The 18,678-nt window shown below is 36.3% G+C and overlaps 1 protein-coding gene across 1 annotated transcript in view; it reads left to right on the top strand.

The window, feature by feature from the left end:
* Positions 1 to 6,779, top strand: part of LOC137292222 (heparan sulfate glucosamine 3-O-sulfotransferase 1-like) — a 242,995-nt gene extending 236,216 nt beyond the window's left edge. Inside the window, exon 3 of the mRNA XM_067823801.1 lies at positions 3,721 to 6,779. Coding sequence (XP_067679902.1) covers positions 3,728 to 4,765 — 1,038 coding nt within the window. The 5' untranslated portion in view covers positions 3,721 to 3,727 and the 3' untranslated portion in view covers positions 4,766 to 6,779. The remainder of the gene's footprint in view (positions 1 to 3,720) is intronic.
* The last annotated feature ends 11,899 nt before the right edge of the window (positions 6,780 to 18,678 follow it).

The following is an 18,678-nucleotide window of genomic DNA, read 5'->3' as shown; positions in this document are numbered from 1 at the left end:
GCTGTTTTTATGTATATCTGAAACCTGTTGTCAGAAGTTTAAGTTAAAAATGTCTGTTTTCCCTGAACTGTTTTATGACGTTGTTGATGACGTTGTTGATGATGATGATGATGATGATGATGGCGACGATGATGACGATGATGACAACAATGTTAAAGTAAACTACACACAAGACACCAGGTGAAAATGAATAGATGGAAGCATAAAACTGTTTTATGACTTTGATGATGGTGATGACAATGACGATGATGAAGACAATGACAATGACAACAACAAAAAAATAAACTACATGCAACAAACAAGGTACATAATAATGTAATAATGATCTGATGGACACATCACTGTTTTTGGTCCACGGTAAAAATTATTATCCCTTTGAGTTTGACATGACTGTACTTTACTGTAATGATAATAAGATTCATAGTCTGTTTGGTATATCATTATAGAGATGTAAGGTCTCTGTTTTCAATGTCAGTTTCCTCAAGCATCACCATTCAAACAAATAGCCCTGTGTTTCCTGCATTAGGTGTTGGTTGTTTTTTCAGTCAGCCTGATTGTAGAGATATTCACCTGGCCTTGGAAGAAAATACACACAATGAGTTTATCTAACTGCGTATTGCCTTAGGCCTTTCATCTGGTAGGCAAACTGGACGAAGATGAGAATAACATTCTCATTTAGAAGCAGGTAATTGGGCGACACGGTATTCCACTCAACAATGGAGGCTCCTCACACGTGTCTCCACTCGGGTACTGTGGCAAACACAGATCTCACTTACAGCATACATGTTAGTCTGTCGTACAGACCCTAAAGTATATATATCCAAGAAAGCCATACATGTTAGTCTGTCGTACAGACCCTAAAGTATATATATCCAAGAAAGCCATACATGTTAGTCTGTCGTACAGACCCTAAAGTATATATATCCAAGAAAGCCATACATGTTAGTCTGTCGTACAGACCCTAAAGTATATATATACAAGAAAGCCATACATGTTAGTCTGTCGTACAGACCCTAAAGTATATATATCCAAGAGAGCCCACGCAATTCTAGAAAATGTGGCAAGTCTTAGATTTCCTTAGCTTCAGGAAATGAAGAAAGTCTCAGGGCTCCATTTCATAATATTTTTGTTTTTACTATGAAAATGTTTTTTTCAGTAAAATATGTTCATGTCAGAGACTAGTTGTAAGTATACATACATGTGGATATCCACCAAAGACTGAATGCTGTTTTGGGTGATGAAGATCATGGAAATATTTGTATTGGGGAATGAAATTGTTGGAAGATGATTTTATGATGCTTCATTAACTTTGACTCCAAGAATGGACAATAGGTGAGTGGGCTTGGACTTGGTTTTGGCGAGGACTGAGGTAAATAAATATCTCTGGTTTAATTCCTATGACACAAATAAAAACCCAGGGTTTTTTTTTGTAACTTGTGGTGAGTATGTTGTTCAAATCTCACCGTGCTTTTTACGCAACAAAGTATAGTATACATGAAGAGAGTGAGTGAAGAAGCTGGCAGCTTCTGTATTGTTTTAGCAAAATTACAGTGATATACTGACAGTAGGTATGCATTCCAAGTTTTATTCGTGGGTACTCGAACACCCATTTAGGTGTGACAGGGCAAATGCTTAAAACACTAGACTGCCAGCTGAGCTCTCATGTGAGCATGAGAAAAGATGCCTTCATAGGTATGCAGGACTATATATTCTTATCTCCAGTGTGAGTTGGCAGAACTAGTTTGTCATACAGACTGTGAAGCAAATGTAGCCAAGAAAAACCACGCAAGGCTAGAAAATGTTACAAGTCTAGATTTTCGCAACTCCAGAAAATGAAGAAAGTGTCAGGACTCAATTTCATTTTATTTAATTTTTTTAGTAGGAGCTTTTTTTTCTGTAAAATGTGTTCATCTCAGAGACTAGTTGTTAGTCATTGACAGAACGAACATGAAGGATGAATCTCAGTGATAGCTTGGTACAAGGGAGGTAACTCCTGATGTCGAGTCACTGTAAACCAATAGATCTTCCGATAACTCATGTCTACTTCTATTATTGCTTCTAGTACAACTGCTACCCTTACAACTAGTCTTACTGCTTCTGCTAGACAGTCTAGACTACCTGTTGTCTGACTCTGAGGGTGCATGTTCGAATCCTGGATGGGACTCACCCCCCAAAGTACTAGAATTTGTACTTTACTAAAAAAGTATAATCCCAAATATGACATGTTACACTACAAGTTCATACTGACAATGACGTATGAAGTTGAGAGTGACAAGAAACAGGTTCTCCTTCACACAGGTAATCACTGCTACACATGTCATGGTGCCCCAATGATCGATCATGATAGATGATTGATCATTTGCCCTGTCAGGCGTCAATTAATTATACAAGTTCATTAAACCTACCAGTTCAAGTAATTACATTAATCTGTCATTATCCTGCAACGAAAAAGTGTAAAGAAATATCAAATCATTTTGAAAACAGGTTCTTTTACATTTGCTTTCTTGTAAAATACACAAATCTAGTTATGATTAATGATCAGTCAGATGGAACAAGGAAATTCTAGCCATCGATCACTGGTAACATCCGGACATATTCATCACGCTAATAGGGAGCCATTCTGAAAGATGTTGTGTGATTGGTGGGATAGAAATGCATTGAGTGTTTTTCTTGGAGTGAACCTTGATAATTCAGTAATAATGACAGAAAAGAAATAGCTATAGAAAATATTATCTCGGACCATTCTTCCTCGTATGAAACAAAAATGAATAATGTGGCTAACCATTCAGTTAGTGAGTTCCTTGCACTAGTCTTTCTTTGTAAGTAGAGTTTCAGTAAGTGCAACAACTTAAACAGATGGCTAATAATAGCTGCAATGTTATCGATGTGACTTAGAGCAACATGTACTCGCTGCTGAAACAGAACAGTCACATGACATTCAATATTTCCTCACACATATGACAGGTTTCTCCATACAGTCAAGAGAGAAATATAATGGCCTTATAACTGTTATCATTTTCATTGCTGTTTGAATGTAGTTTGTACAAAACATCTCTGAAAATAGAAATATGTCAATTGTAAACCTGAAAATCCCACAGAAATATACCTTACCAATTGAACGGTGAATTTCATCAGATGACATTTGCCCCCTGTGTGTCGAGGTTTCCTCAAAACCTTTCATGTTTTTTATAAAGGCCTTCATGAACCAACTTGTGAGCAAATGTTGCATGACATTCTGGAATTTTTGTTGGAATGGCATACTTCTTTGTCCCTGAAATATCATGTGTTGGAATGAGCTGAGCTGTTGGAATGGCATACTTCTTTGTCCCTGAAATATCATGTGTTGGAATGAGCCGAGCTGTTGGAATGGCATACTTCTTTGTCCCTGAAATATCATGTGTTGGAATGAGCCGAGCTGTTGGAATGGCATACTTCTTTGTCCCTGAAATATCATGTGTTGGAATGAGCCGAGCTGTTGGAATGGCATACTTCTTTGTCCCTGAAATATCATGTGTTGGAATGAGCCGAGCTGTTGGAATGTTACTCAACAAGTGTTGAAACAGGGATAATAATTTTCCACGAAAATTTAAATGCAAATCATCTTATCCTGGACCCAGTTGAGGGGCAGCAGCTCCCAGACCCCCAGCTGACATTCCTCTGAAATCTCTTTCACCTGTTGCCATACTCGGGAAAAACTAATCCGTTGTATTTTTGTTTCAGATAAACCATGACTTGGAAGATGCCCACCCGCTACCACCATATTGCTGACATGGATAGCACTGCCCCAAGAGCCTGCAAATGGTGTCCCAAGTTCTCTCGCTACAAGCTCGCCATCCTCATCATCCTCATCCTCTCCATTATTTTCATCTCCCTGTCTTGTCTGAACTACAACTTCATACATTCGGCCACTCTCTGTTTGTTTTCCTTCAGAGATGGAGACAATACCAGCTTAAGTTTTAACGATCACATGCATTTCCATCATGCAAAACGCCGTCTACCTCAGTGCTTGATCATCGGTGCTCGCAAAGCAGGAACACGTGCCCTGCTCCAGTTCATTCGTCTCCATCCAGATGTCCAGGGAGCAAGTTTGGAGGTTCATTTCTTTGACAGGGACAGTAACTACCAACTTGGATATGACTGGTATCGTCATCAGATGCCGTACTCTTTCAAGGATCAAATCACAATAGAAAAGTCACCAGCGTATTTCACAGAAAGTGTTGCACCAGAGAGAGTTTATGTTATGAATAGCTCTGTACGTCTGCTGCTGATTGTTCGCGATCCAGTGGAGAGGACTATCTCTGACTATGCCCAGTTGTTGGATAACAAGATCAAGCGACACAAAACGATGCAGCCGTTTGAGAAGCTTGTCCTGGTTCCTGATACGGGTGAAATTAATAAGTCTTACATTGCAGTAAAGCGCTCAATATACCATCGACATTTGTTGAAGTGGCTTCATTTCTTTCCCCTCAAGCAGATTCACATTATTGATGGTGACAACTTACGTCTTAGGCCATGGGATGAGATTTACAAAGTGGAGTCTTATCTTGGGCTGGAACACAAGATTGGCAAGGAGCGTTTCGTGTTCAACACCACACGAGGGGTGTATTGTACACTCACAGAGGAGGGTGAAGAACGGTGCCTGGCTCATGGAAAGGGCAGGAAACATCCAAACATCAGTACAGTGGTGATGCACAAGCTACGAGCTTTCTTTCGTCCATATAATGAAAAGTTCTTCCGTATCATCAAAAGAAGATTTCAGTGGTAAATCTTGGTGTACGGTTCATTGCTATTATCTAGAAATTATCCATGGATTAATTTTAATGGTTTTGTTTTCAAACATTTAACCTTTTTGTTTTTTGAGACATATTGATACCCTAATTCTAAGTAGTTATTCTTTTAAATCAAAAGGTTTTATTATTTCATGGAAACTGTCATTTTTGTGTGATTGACTCATATCACATGACTGATGATGTAATGGTCTACAGAAGAAGTTATTGCCCTTAGATATGAAGACCCTGCCATACACATGCAGGAAGATATATCCTTTCTTACCTCTGTTTTAAGGGGTTAAACTGGTATGCTCATACTGTGTATTCATGTGTATATTTTGAATATTATTAATGTGTGTATTTTTCACACCCTGTTCTGGCCCATTCTCTTCTAGCAGTCGGCCTGATTTATGAAAATCTGCATTACAAGATCAGTTCATTGTGGTGAAGAAATGTTTAATAATTGCATGTGAACCTTTCAGGGCAGTTAGCTTATGTTTCGAACAATTGAAGCATTGAATAATGTTTCAGTTCCACTTATTTTCCTGAGAGCAGTGTTTCTGAAAGGTCATTCTCTGTTATTAGGATTTTATTGCAGCTGTCCTATACATATTGCTGGGTGTGGTTGCTCTACCACAGAGTAGTGTATTATTTGCATTTTATTCAGTATGTCTCGGGTAGTCATTGAAGGTTTACAACATATCACACAATAATGTATTCAGGAAATAGCCTGGTTTACAGAAGATGATCTTGTTGCATTTTCGTTGCTTGGAGACCAAAGGACAAGTGATAATGCCACATTTTGTCAAAGAATCACAAATCACCAAAGGGCTTTTTAGCTTGTTGAACATTATTTCATTTTATTGGTTGCTTTTATGTCAAAACAGAATGTTTTTATTTCAGACAAAATGTACAATATACCATATATGCATCTAATCATTGTTGCATCCACAAGATATTTATTTTGCCATTGTTGTTTGAATGTGTACATCACAGATTTAACTTGACATGTCTGTGCCACAAATTCAAGAACCATTAGAAAATATTTCAAGCAATTCTTGGTAGTTAAGTTTATTTGTCAGATGATTATGTATTTGATTAGATGCATCAATGCTTTAATGCTTAAAATTAATGGAATCAGCGTTTGATTTCTCCAACCAGCTGAGCTGTGTTTCTAGGATTGTTTGGATTAATGAAAAATATGATGAAAAATGGTTTATTTCAAATATTTTATAATTTTCCTCTTTATTTGTCAAAATTTGTTTTTTAAAAAAGAAATGTTTTTAATGCAATCATTCAGAAGGTTTTGATTATAGTAGTTTAAATGATATGTTCAAGGCAACAGTAAATTAGGTGATTTTTAACATCTCACTATATGTGGCTAGTGGCGTAAAATCCCCATTGCCTTTTATTACTCATTAAAGTCTATCCTAAGCCACAAAATGATCAAAATATGACTACATCCCTCTGATTTGATAGTCTTTTTCAGGGATTAACTAATTACTGAAGTTTTTGTCCATGCGTTTTTATTTTTATGTACCTCGGTAACAGCAGAGGGGAAGAAAATACGGAGTTGCCTGTAAAAGTTACATTGCTACACTAGCACACATTGTCAATAAAGCGAGAGCCATAGTTTCTACCATTACAGTGTGCTACAGGAAGATTTTACTCCATTCTTCCAAGGAAATTACTTGAAAGTCTGGTTTGCATGCTGTATCGCACAGACATATATCCCCTTGGTTTTTTGGAAAGAACTAAAGTCACAGATGTTTCTGAAATCATTATTTTCTAGCTGTATATATTCGTTACTTCCTGTGTTTGCAGATGTCTTCAGTCTAATTCTCAGGTCTTAGATTTAGACTAGACCATGTTTGTAACCTGCAAACTTAGAATAACAAAATCTTTGAGTTAGCTCTTTTGTACGAAAGCCTAATGCTACCATTTTTGTAGCATAAAATATTTTTTTCAAAGACAATTCTTGTTACTTCGATTATTTACTTGGGGCTTCGAGTATTTTCTCGTTATTTCAAATAATTTTTCGTTGCTTCGATGAATTTCTCGTTGCTTCGAGTATTTTCTTGTCACTTCAAGTTTCAGTCCAAAACTTGAAATTTCGAATATTTTTACTTCAAGTTTCTTTCAAGACCTTGAAATTGCGAGTATTTACTCATTGCTTCAAATTTCAGTCAGAAACTTAAAATTTTGAATATTTTCTCGTTACTTCAAGTTTCTTTCAAAAACTTGAAATTTTGAGTATTTTCATGTTATTTCAAATATTTTTTTCGTTCCTTCAGTTATTTTCTTGTTGCTTTGAGTATTTTCTCGTGGCTTCAAGTTTCAGTCAAAAACTTGAAATTTCGAGTATTTACTCATTGCTCAGATTTTTATCTTAATTTCTAAGTTTGATGAAGCTAGCATGTATATTTTAGGAGATCTGCTCCGAGCAAGATGACATCCTCATAGTCACACACACCCTACACCCTACAGCCTACACCCTACACCCAACACCCTACACCCAACACCCTACACCCTACACCCTACACCCTACACCACCCGAGTTTTAGTAGTCATGAAACAAACTTTCAGTTCAATAGGGAGGTTGCACACCCTTTGCTTCCACGGTATCTTCCCATAAAGACAGACTTAAAAAAAAGACAGACCACTTAAAACAACACACTTTATGTTTTTTTGCGTAAGGCTTAATTAAGCTGATAATAATAACATGTGCCCAAATATATAAACTATACTTTTTTTTAATTCTTGTGATGAATTATGATTTTTATATTAAGATCTGTTGCATCAAAGATACACAATAAAGTGCTTGAGAACATTCTCAACTTCTCAAACAACTCAGTTCTCACTCAACTACTTTTCACTCTAATTACCAGTAAACTAAGAGAGATAGGAATGTGTTGTTACTATACTCTGCAGTGACTGGTAGCAGAACAAAACAGAATTTTTGTTCTTATCTCAAAACCACAAAAGGTGAAACAGAGAACATACAAGTATATATAAATATAATTAAAATATTTACATGATATAATTTGAAAAGGCACAGGGTTTCATATATTTGGATAATTTGAGAGTGAGTGGTTGATAAATCATGTCATGAGAAAAATACATGTACAGATAGAGGGATTCACACAGAAATATTTTGTATATGATATTCGTTGTTTGACAAGTGGTGGGCATATTAGTAAAACATGGAATTCGTCACATATGGCTTGACTGCAAACCATTCAGACATCACCCTGTTTCCATTGGTAACCTATGATTTGTTGTCCTAAATTTTGTCAGTAAAATTCTACTTTGAAAGGTTAATCTAAGATGAGGTTCTGGAATGAGTGCATTTTCATACATTGTGAAATGAAATCCTTTTGATGATTGAGTATTGCTTGAATTCCAAGTTTGTACAAACTGGTCTAACTCATTATACTCGCTATACTCTGTACTGACTCCGGGTGAGCTCATTAATTGAATAGGGGTGGAGAGCATGGCTGAGCTTATTAGTGTACTCACTGAGTTTATTTTACAGGAAGTCGGTCTTTTGGGAGTAAACCGCAACTAAGAATTAACTATGAATTGATACCATATATTAGATAACTGAGGATTTGATTGAAGTCAATTTGCTCAAAAAGCATACCATTTTGGTATGAATATCAGTATGAATTGGTTTCCTTCCAGTCTCCACATACAACATGCATATGCAGCGAAGCTGTTTTCTTGAAAATATTAAATGAACATTTTCAATAACACTTAAAGTTTCATGTGGCCAGAAGTCATATAACCATTTCTTAACCTAATGTTGCCTTTTTTATCAGGGCACATACCACAATTTTCAAGGGTACAGCTTAATTAAGCCATGTACAACCAACCATAAAATGTGTTGTTTTAAGTGGTCTCTCTTTTGGGGGGTCGATATTTCCTAAACTATTTGTGATAACTTCATCAGACTAGGAACACGTATCAAACATGATAGCTAGGTTTGCCATATGGGGTTTAAACCCTGATGTGAATCTTTTACAGTTTCCACCCAAATGTGACTTAGGCTGTGGATATGAGGATGTCATCTTGCTCGGAGCAGATTTCCTTAAACTATACATGCTAGCTTCATCAAATTTGGCACACATCTCAAGCATGATCCATAGATGTGCCATTTGATGGTTTTACTCAGATATGAATTTTATTTTTTGCTGTTTCCATGGACACGTGACTTAGGCTGTGACTATGAGGATGTCATCTTGCTCAGAGCAGATCTTCTAAACTATACATGCTACTTTCATCAAACTTAGAAATTAGGAGAAAAAAATCTAACCAACGAGTAAATACTCAGAATTTCAAGTTTTTGACTGAAACTTGAAGCGACGAGAAAATACTCGAAGCAACAAGAAATTAATTGAAGGAAGGAAAAAATATTAGAAATAATGAGAAAATATTTGAAATTTCAAGTTTTTGAAAGAAACTTGAAGTAACAAGAAATTAATTGAAGCAGCGAAAAAATATCAGAAATAACAAGAAAATACTCGAAGCAACGAGTAAATAATTGAAGTAACGAGAATTGTCTTTGAAAAAAATATTTTATGCTACAAAAGTGGCAGCGTTAGACTTTCGTACTTTTGAAGATTGTGGAGAAATTGATAAACTTGAAATTACAAACATTAACCAGCATAACTAATTTTCAGTGAAAAGTGTGACAGTATTCAGCTGAAAGTGATTTGTCATTGCCTTTGACACAGCAATACTTCATTGATATTATTTACACTTCTGAATGTGACATTTTCAGGAGAGTTGCTTCCCTTACACTGTGAAATTGATCCATATCTTAGCTAGAGTTGTGATCAAGTATATATATTATGCATCATCATTCTCACTTATTGTTTTCAAGGAAAATCAGGGAAATATCAGGTAAATATATCCGGTATACAAAAAATAATGTTTGTTCTGAATGGCTGTGTAATCCTCACAAAGGTTTCACAGAAAGAAATTTAACTGAATTCATTGCTGTTGTTTGTTAAGTAAATTAAACAGAGTTTCAATGCCATCTTTATTTGTGTAAAAAATAATACTCTAGGTTTCAAAGGTTTCAATATTTTGAAAAATGAAACAAATCTCTTTTCATCATGTAGAACTGAACTATGTATTTTGTTACTCGAGATTTCTTTTCAAATGTCAAGAAGGAAAAACCCTCCCTGCCAGAAACATAGCAATCGGAGGGTTGGTAACTTTTCCTGAGTCATTGGAGTGCTCCCATCAAAGAGATTAGTTCAATACTGAACTGTGTTGAACAGTGCAATTTAACATTAGGCCAGACCTATTAGATATCTTGTTTTACAGATTTTTGTCTTATGATTACCAAGAGGCAGGATGGAAAAAAATTATCATAATAATTTATGAAGTGTAAATGGTGCAAAAATGGTCTAAAAAAATTTGCTTGTAAGCTTACATGTTTGGTAAAATGAAAACATTAGGATTTTATTTTTTGTGTAGGGAAAATTCATTTTATGGGTTTTTTTCCCCTTATTCTTGAAAAGTGTGGCAGACGGATCTGTATAACAAGAAAAAAAATTGGTCTGGCCTCTGTATGTGGTAGTTCCCATGTCCATGGACTGGAAGTGTGGTTTACCCTTATTTACATCAGGTGTGTTGTAGCACCTGAGTTTTATATTATGACCAGTTGTCAACAATTGATTGTAAATTTTCAAGTGTCAAGGAAAACCCCTCCCTGCATAAGCATAGCAATTAGATTGTTGGTAACTTTTCCTGGGTCACTGGACACTTCCCATCAAAGAGATTAGTTCTATTCTGAACTATGTTGAAGAGTGCAATATAACATTAGGCTGAACCAATTAAATTTCATGTTTTACAGATTTTTGTCTTCAGAAAACCTAGAGGCCGGAGGGAAAGAACAAATAAAAATAGACTCACCAATCTAGTGATATTCCTTCTAAATAATCAAAGTATTTTACTTTCAGCAATTCATGAAGTGTGTATGGGGGAAAAAAAGCAATCTAAACAATATTTCCTTATACGTTTAGATGTTTCACAAGAAAAAACAGTAGGTGTTTATTTTTTGAGCAGGGTAATTTGCTTGTAAGCTTTCATGTTTGGCCAAAAAAACCATTAGGATTTCATTTTTTTCTAGGGAAAATTCATTTTTTATTTTTTCTCCCCCTTATTCTTGAAAGGTAAGGCAGGTGGATCTGTAAAACAAGAAATAAAATTGGTCTGTCCTTAGTATGTGGCAGTTCCCATGTCCATGGACTGGAAGTGTGGTTTACCTTTTTTTACATCTGGTGTGTTGTAGCACCAGGTGTTTATGTTATGACCAGTTGTCAACAATTGATATACATTCTAGCATGCTTGCAGGTCTGTATATATATTTAGATATTCTTAGATCTGTATACGTATGCTGACATAGATTGTAGACTATTATAATGTAGTGGTGTCTACATCTTTTGGATTTTGATGTGTCTGTGTACATAACAAAACCCTGTAGAGATGACAACATAATCAGGGCCTTATTGACCACAAGGTGGGGTAGCCTTGAGGTGAAAGTGTTCACCTCTCATGCCAAATGCATGGGTTCAATTCCCCACATGAGTACGATGTGTTACACCTATTTCTTGTGTCCCCACTCATTCACTTATTTCTGCAATTTTACTTTTCATCTTATAAAATATTTTAAATCCTTCAGAAATTCAAATTATTCAAGTTACCATGTGACACTTTTATTCCCTACACCTTTGTTGTCTTCTTGATATTACCTTTAAAAAATTATCTTATTGTCCTAATTTGAAACATGGAACTAATCCATTTCTTTTGTGCAGTTTGGCAGTAGTCTGTTTGAATATACAGAATTGATTCACATATGTTTGTCAGTCTAAGTAAACTTATTATTCATTATGTTCCTACACTGAGTCTAACAAACCCTAGTAGAAGGTTGTGTCAGGTAACCTTGGAGTGACCTATGACCATCCAGTCAAATGCAAGACAGTCAAACAGATGTTACCAATCACACAACAGCTACTGTTTAGGGTTCAGCCAGACAAAATTTCAAGGTCACTGACAAAGATCTCTAAACAAAACCCCCCAAAATCCACATGAAATAGATATTTGACCAGCAATACATGCACTTAGGGATTTGTGTTGACATGGTTACCATTAGCTAATATTTCCGCAAGCTGACTTCCTTGAATAGTGACAAAATGCTCTTTCAGCAATCGTTTACTCACTGTTTTGGTATGCTCCATAGACATGGAGGCGATCATACAGAAAATAGCATTTGGAATGGATTGGGCACAATTCTTTTCATGGGAAAAGTTCAAAATGTATGTGCAAACACCAACTTTCGCGATTTGGTAAACTGTGTTCTGATATGGCAATCTCTGACCTGACGCGACCCCCTACTAGGGTTTGTTAGACTCCGTATAGGAGTGTAAAGAATAACACTGAGACTAAGTTTACTTAGACTGGTATTCTTGTCTTTTGTATTTTGTCATCTTCCACAAGGTTTTGCCAAAGCATCATTATACAAAAGAGTGTTTTTGTTCTTAGACATAACTGAAAAAAAAATACCTAAATTATAAAGGAGTTTGAACACTACCAGACCCAAACACTTGCCAAAATATAAGTTTTCAATTTTAGCAGCATGACTGAGACAAACCTATCTGTTTGGTCTCAGAATGTTTCCTAAGGAAAGGAACATTGTTTCAAGAGGTGTTTTTTGCCAGCATATTATCTCATTAAGTGTTGACTGTGTTGTTGTGTATCAGTGTTGATTAATGGATAAATATGAGAAACAGTATTTCAAAATTATTAAAAGGCTTGTTCCTTCATTACTACATTCGGATGGTGGGGTAGCCTATTTGTTAATGCCTTAACTTGTCACTTGAAATCATTCTTCTTATGTAGTGATGGTGTCTGGATGTAATTAGTGTCTTGTGTTTGTGACGGCAAAAATACTCATACTGTAGTGTGGATTGGTTTCGTTACTCATGATGTGATTGGTTTTTGTTCACATTTTGCAATAGAACAATTTCAACATGGCTGTTTGCCATAGATTAGATTAACAGAATCAGCCTTGAATAGAAACGAAAGTTTTCTGTTCAGGCGTTTTCACTAGGAGTCCAAAGGTTGTCCTTTAATAACATCCTTTGTTAACTGATAATATGTTCATAATAACAGTGATTTCAGGGTAGTGTTACACCAACACAAATGATAACTTGTTTTCTGTTCTGTTTGTTTTTTTAAACACTGCAAGTAATACGATCAGAGTCTGGAATCCTGCTCCTTTGTGGTTCTTCTAACAGTTTGCAGATCTTGCATTAAAGAGATATTTGATAGACTTATCATAACATGGAACCGCATTACAATCATGAATTACCCGTCTTCATGTCATAACCACAGACAAACTGTAGTGCAAATATGGTTGAACCAGAACCTGGCAGGGGCAATGGAGGCGAAGAACGATCTGATATACCACGAGTTGTACTTAAATTGTTGAGTGAAATATATTTCATGAGTAAGTATTATTCATGGGGTTTGAAATCAGACCACAACCCAAAGAAAAAATGGATGTATATCTTTGATGGTGACAATTTTATTTTGACTTGGAAAATATTTTTTGAACAAAAGCGAGGGAAGAATGTTCCCAACTTTCATTCACTTCGCTCACATCCATGAAGACTGGTCCGTTTCTTTCTGGTCCACAACCCCATTGGTACTACAGTTTGCCGGTGTTTGTAACAAAGAAAGAGGTGGGTTAAAAATACTGAAAGTGAGTATTTTGCTGACTATTTGAAGAAAGTGGAAGAAGGTCTTATTGATATTGAAGTCCAGATTTTGATATGTGCTCCTGATGAGTTTGAAGTAGGGGTGATAGTAACCCAAATAGTGTTTACCAGTGGTTGTCTTGCTGAAGACTAAATAAAATTTGCTTTTATCCCCAGATGGGTACAATGTGTAAAGATAAACTCTGATGTTCTCCACCATGGTAATACAGGATTTACTGAAACCGCTGTGAAACCACCCCCACTTCACATTCAGGATTATGAAGTTTTACAACAAATTCAACAAATAGGAATTATACCTTTGAGGAATGTTATTAGACTTGGACAAACTGCTGGTAATGATTCTTGAAAATAACTGTGTTCAATCAGTTTTAGAAATGATGTATTTGCAGCCTAGTTCGGCTTGTGAAAAATCAAAATATTTGGTCTCAGTATCCCTTCAATGGTTGACCCTGTACATCATACTTGTTGTAGTTCCTGACTTTGAAGGTGAGGTTAGGTAGCCAGTGGTTAAAGTGTGAGCGTGTCATGCTGGATATCTGCGTTCGATTCCCTGCATGGGTACAGTGTTAGAAAGCTATTCCTAGTGCCCCCAGCAGTTGTATTGCAAGAATATTGCTGTAAGGGGCGTAAAACAATACTCACTCACTCTGACTTACAATTTCAGATTAGGTGGTCTGGCTCTGTAATTGACTGACCATCGTGTCCCTTAGTCATGTTATGAGTCACTGGTTTGCTTATACCAATGTGATTATTCACTGGAGTGATGTGGGTTAAATATTGCTGACTTGTGTCCAGCAACCCTGGCTCTCCCATGTTTTTACTGAGGCTGGATCGTGATGGAGGTGTGAACTAATACTGACAGCTTCTGAGGGTGCTTTGTGTAGCTTGTGGATACTCAGGAAGTAATGTTTTGTATGTGCAATGACTGTCGATTCTGTTACCTCAGACAATGACGACATGGGAGATGCTCCAAATGTTGTATCTTTCTGTGTGGTGTTAGCTGAACATTAGCCAATATTGTTAGCTTGAGCAGATATTGTGATTCAGTATATACTGTCTTGTCACAAGGTGTTACTAGAGTTATCTGCCCTTCCCATTTGTAGAAATCTTACAGATCTAACCAATACCTGTTGATTGGTGGAAATTGGTGTAAAATTATGAGCCATTACCACCATATGAAGTTCCAGAAAAACAGAAACTCACGTGCTGCAATATGATACAGTGGAAGCTGTCAAAACCGGCATCTGTCCAATCCAGCAAGTTGTCAACACTGGCATAAAATCTCAGTCCTGTCTGTGGTTTGTTCATTTATCATCAGTTCTACAATCAGGCACATTGTCAAAAACGGATTATTTCTTCAGCCCCAATGAGTGCCAGTTTAGACAGCTTCCACTGTATTTGTAACTGTAACTGACAACAGGACTTACACATTTAAGCTTATTACGTACAGTTCAGAAAATATACTGATACACTGTATTGTTCTGCTTTTTATGTCACTCTTCAGGTAGTTTATGAATTTAGGATGCAGTAACCAGGCTCCTCTGCTCTCGACCTCTTGGGACCCGTGAAGGTTCTGGGGTAGAATAGGCCTTCAGCAACCCATGCTTGCCATAAATGGTGACTGCTTGTCGTAAGAGGTGACTAACGGGATTGGGTGGTCAGGCTCGCTGACTTGGTTGACATATCATTGGTTCCCAATTGCGCAGATCGATGCTCATGTTGTTGATCACTGGATTGTCTGGTCCAGACTCGATTATTTACAGACCACCACCATATAGCTGGAATATTGCTGAGTGCGGCGTAAAACTAAACTCAGTCACTTGACCTCTTGGACTCAGAATATTTTTCTTCATTGCTATATTCTTGCAAACTATGTACCTAGTGCTTTAGAAAGGGTAATGGCTTTTGTAGCGTGTGTTGCATGTGCATGTAAAGCCCTGCTCATAGTGACTGGACTAGTCTTCATTCCTGCATATTTTTTCTTATATTCCGTATTTTCTCTGACAGATTGCTTAGTGCCCATATACTCATGTGTGTCTCTCCTATGGAAAGATTCTGTCATATGTGAAGTAAAGGACATAATAGATATTGCTGTGCTTTTATTTATCCTTCTGAGTTGCAAAGCATATGTGCAGAAGACATCGCAGTTGCTTCAAGAATTCCAAAGGCAAGATATCATGAGAGTGATATAGAGTGAGTTGGAACAGGCTGAACAATGTGCCAAAGACCCGGGTTCGATTCCCCAAATGGGTAAACTGTGGCTCATTCCTGGTTTGCCTTGCTGGAATATTGCTAAAAGTGACTTAAAACTAAACCTCATTCATTTACTACAAACTGAAATGTATCCCAGGAAATAATATCCAGTAAACAGTCAGTCATGCATGTATACATGCATGTATGAGTTTGGGCTGTCCCCTCATAGCAGTACTGACATTGATTGAGGTTAAACAGAAACCAGACAATCAAGTTATTAAAGACACAAGTTTTTTATGGATGACAACTTCCTTTATTGTGAAGAGTCACGACATTTCGAAGTAGATTCTTACTTCTTCATCAGGTGAATGAAACAATGGAGTACAACGAGCCATTTATGTACAAGTAGGAACAACAACAGTATGACAAAGGAAGCCAGTAGTTAATTGGTGGATGGACAGGAGTGGACGCCAGGGGGTTGTTAACCCAGGTATGATTGGTAAGATAAACAATAAGAAGCCAAATGGGGTGGGGTATAATGAACAAGGGAAGCCAGGGAGTGTAAATAGCTCATTGTACTCTATTGTTTCATTCACCTGATGAAGAAGTAAGAATCTACTTCGAAATGTCGTAACTCTTCACAATAAAAGAAGTCATCCATTTAAAAAAAACCTGGTGTCTTTATGTGTATCACTTCTAAATGCCATTCAACGACTCAATCAAGTTATTTACTGATTTGGTTGAAACTAAAACCGGACTGTTAGTTTTGAATTGTGTTTTGTGTTCAAGCACAGAGGTTGTGCTGCTTTTAATCAGGGAGAATAGAAGATGTAGCTGTAGAAGAACAATCATTAAAGATTGTTTTCCATTGTCAGTTTGTTTTGAAGCAGACAACATTACTGATAAACTACTATTGATACAGAATTATTTTTGGATGACTCAGAGGATAGGCTATAAGCTGTGATTAATACAATTAATACTTTCTGCAATATGTCAGGGTTAAGAATAAATATAGTTAAGACTAAAGCAATCTGGATTGGCTCTAAAGTTGGAAAGTTGTCAAGACTTGAATATAGAATGGCAAAGAAAAGAATTTGAAGTTTTAGGAATTAAATGTACTTCTGACTAAAATGATCTGTGGGTTATCAACACAAGAAAAAGACTAGAAGATATTAATAGATTACTAGCGTCATGGTGAAAAAGAAAACTGACATTGTTTGGCAAAATTACTGTTATTAAAACATATCTTCAATGCTTTACCTAACCCACCAGATGAATTAATAACTTGAAAGAATATTGTTCAGATGTTTCTGGGATAATAAAATCGACAATCTAATGGAGCGTTTTGAAAATAGATTACAAAGATAGGGGTTACGCATGATTGATATCAAAACCTTTGCTAATGCCATGAAACTCTCCATACTTAGAATATATATAAAAACACAAATGTAAGAAATCCACGCAACTTTCCATTTAAAGATATACTATAGTATGGCACTAACTTCCATAATATTGTTGAAAATCGAAAATCCGTTTTCGAGAGATGTATTGAAAGCATGGAATGGCTATTGTACTAAAAAACACCACTGATGATAGTTGAAATCTTATCCCAACCAATATGTCTCAATCACAACTTTAAAAACCTAAATCGCTTTATCAGACACTGGGCCAACAAAGGAGTTTTGACTTGTATGACGAACAAGGTCTGGGGCCCGTTTCACAAAACTCTCGTAAGCCTAAGGTCTCGTAACTTTTCTCGTTGCATCGTACCTCCTATAGTGCAAAATAGGAAGTAGGAATGCTACAAGAAAAGTTACGAGACCTCAGGCTTACGAGAGTTTTGTGAAACGGGCCCCTGGTTTCATATGAAGATTTGAGAAATACATATGGGATAAGGGGTCCATATTTAGATACTGAATATGTTCTATATACTTTATCTGAATCATGGAAAAAGACCTTAAAAGGCTACAGCTATATGTATACAAATGACCTCAACATAAACTCTTTACAAAGGGATTTCATGACTTCAGCTAAAAGTTCAACAACGTTCGGTGATAAATTGCTGTCTGATAGTATTTTACTACATAGCTGCCATAAATTGGAAAATATATTCAAAGATATTGATTTTGAATGGCACTTGATCTTTAATCTATGTAGGAAAAATGTAATAGATGTTAAACTTTTGGATTTTCAATGTGAATTTTTGCATGGAATCATACCAAAAGAGAACTTTTCAAGATGAAATTGGTTGACAATTTTAAATGTACTTTCTGTAACGAAGTGGATGAGAAAATGTGTCCTATATATTGGGAATTTGAGGAAACAAATCAAGTTTGGAATGAATTTCAAATTTGGACTAATAAAATATACAGGAACTACACCTGACAAAATTACACGTTTGGTTTGGTACTCTAAATCACAACCCACTACTTTATCACACGATACTTTCTGCAAAAAGACACATCTATATTTGCACCCTGAAAAGAATAATACCCAACTTGGAAAGCCTTATAAAGAATTCAAAATACGTGTTCATGGTGGTGAGGATGGGGAAAGGTTTCTCGTTTATGACAGTTTTGCTTGTCTTCATATGAGGCTAGGTTGGATTAGATATAACGCTCGTTTGCGGTTTATTTTGTCGTAATTGTTTACAAGTTCACTCCGTTACTGTCATAAACATGCATTGACGTGCATTTCTGCTATCCAAACGTAACCAAACATTTCTCAATTTAATATCCACACTTCATAATCCGAACCTTTAAAAGGGTATATTAAGTACTACATGGCAGATAGTATGTCCTACGTATGAGATACTAAGTCCTACGTAGGAGATACTGACACCCAAAAACATTTTCACCGTGGACCTAATACGCTTCCGTAGATTATGAAAAAACTCACACTCTGCACTTTATAATTGAAACATA

This window comes from Haliotis asinina, chromosome 7 (assembly GCF_037392515.1).
Source record: "Haliotis asinina isolate JCU_RB_2024 chromosome 7, JCU_Hal_asi_v2, whole genome shotgun sequence".
Taxonomy (NCBI): domain Eukaryota; kingdom Metazoa; phylum Mollusca; class Gastropoda; order Lepetellida; family Haliotidae; genus Haliotis; species Haliotis asinina.
The sequence above is the reverse complement of the archived record's forward strand: the minus strand, read 5'-3'. Positions and strand labels throughout refer to the sequence as shown.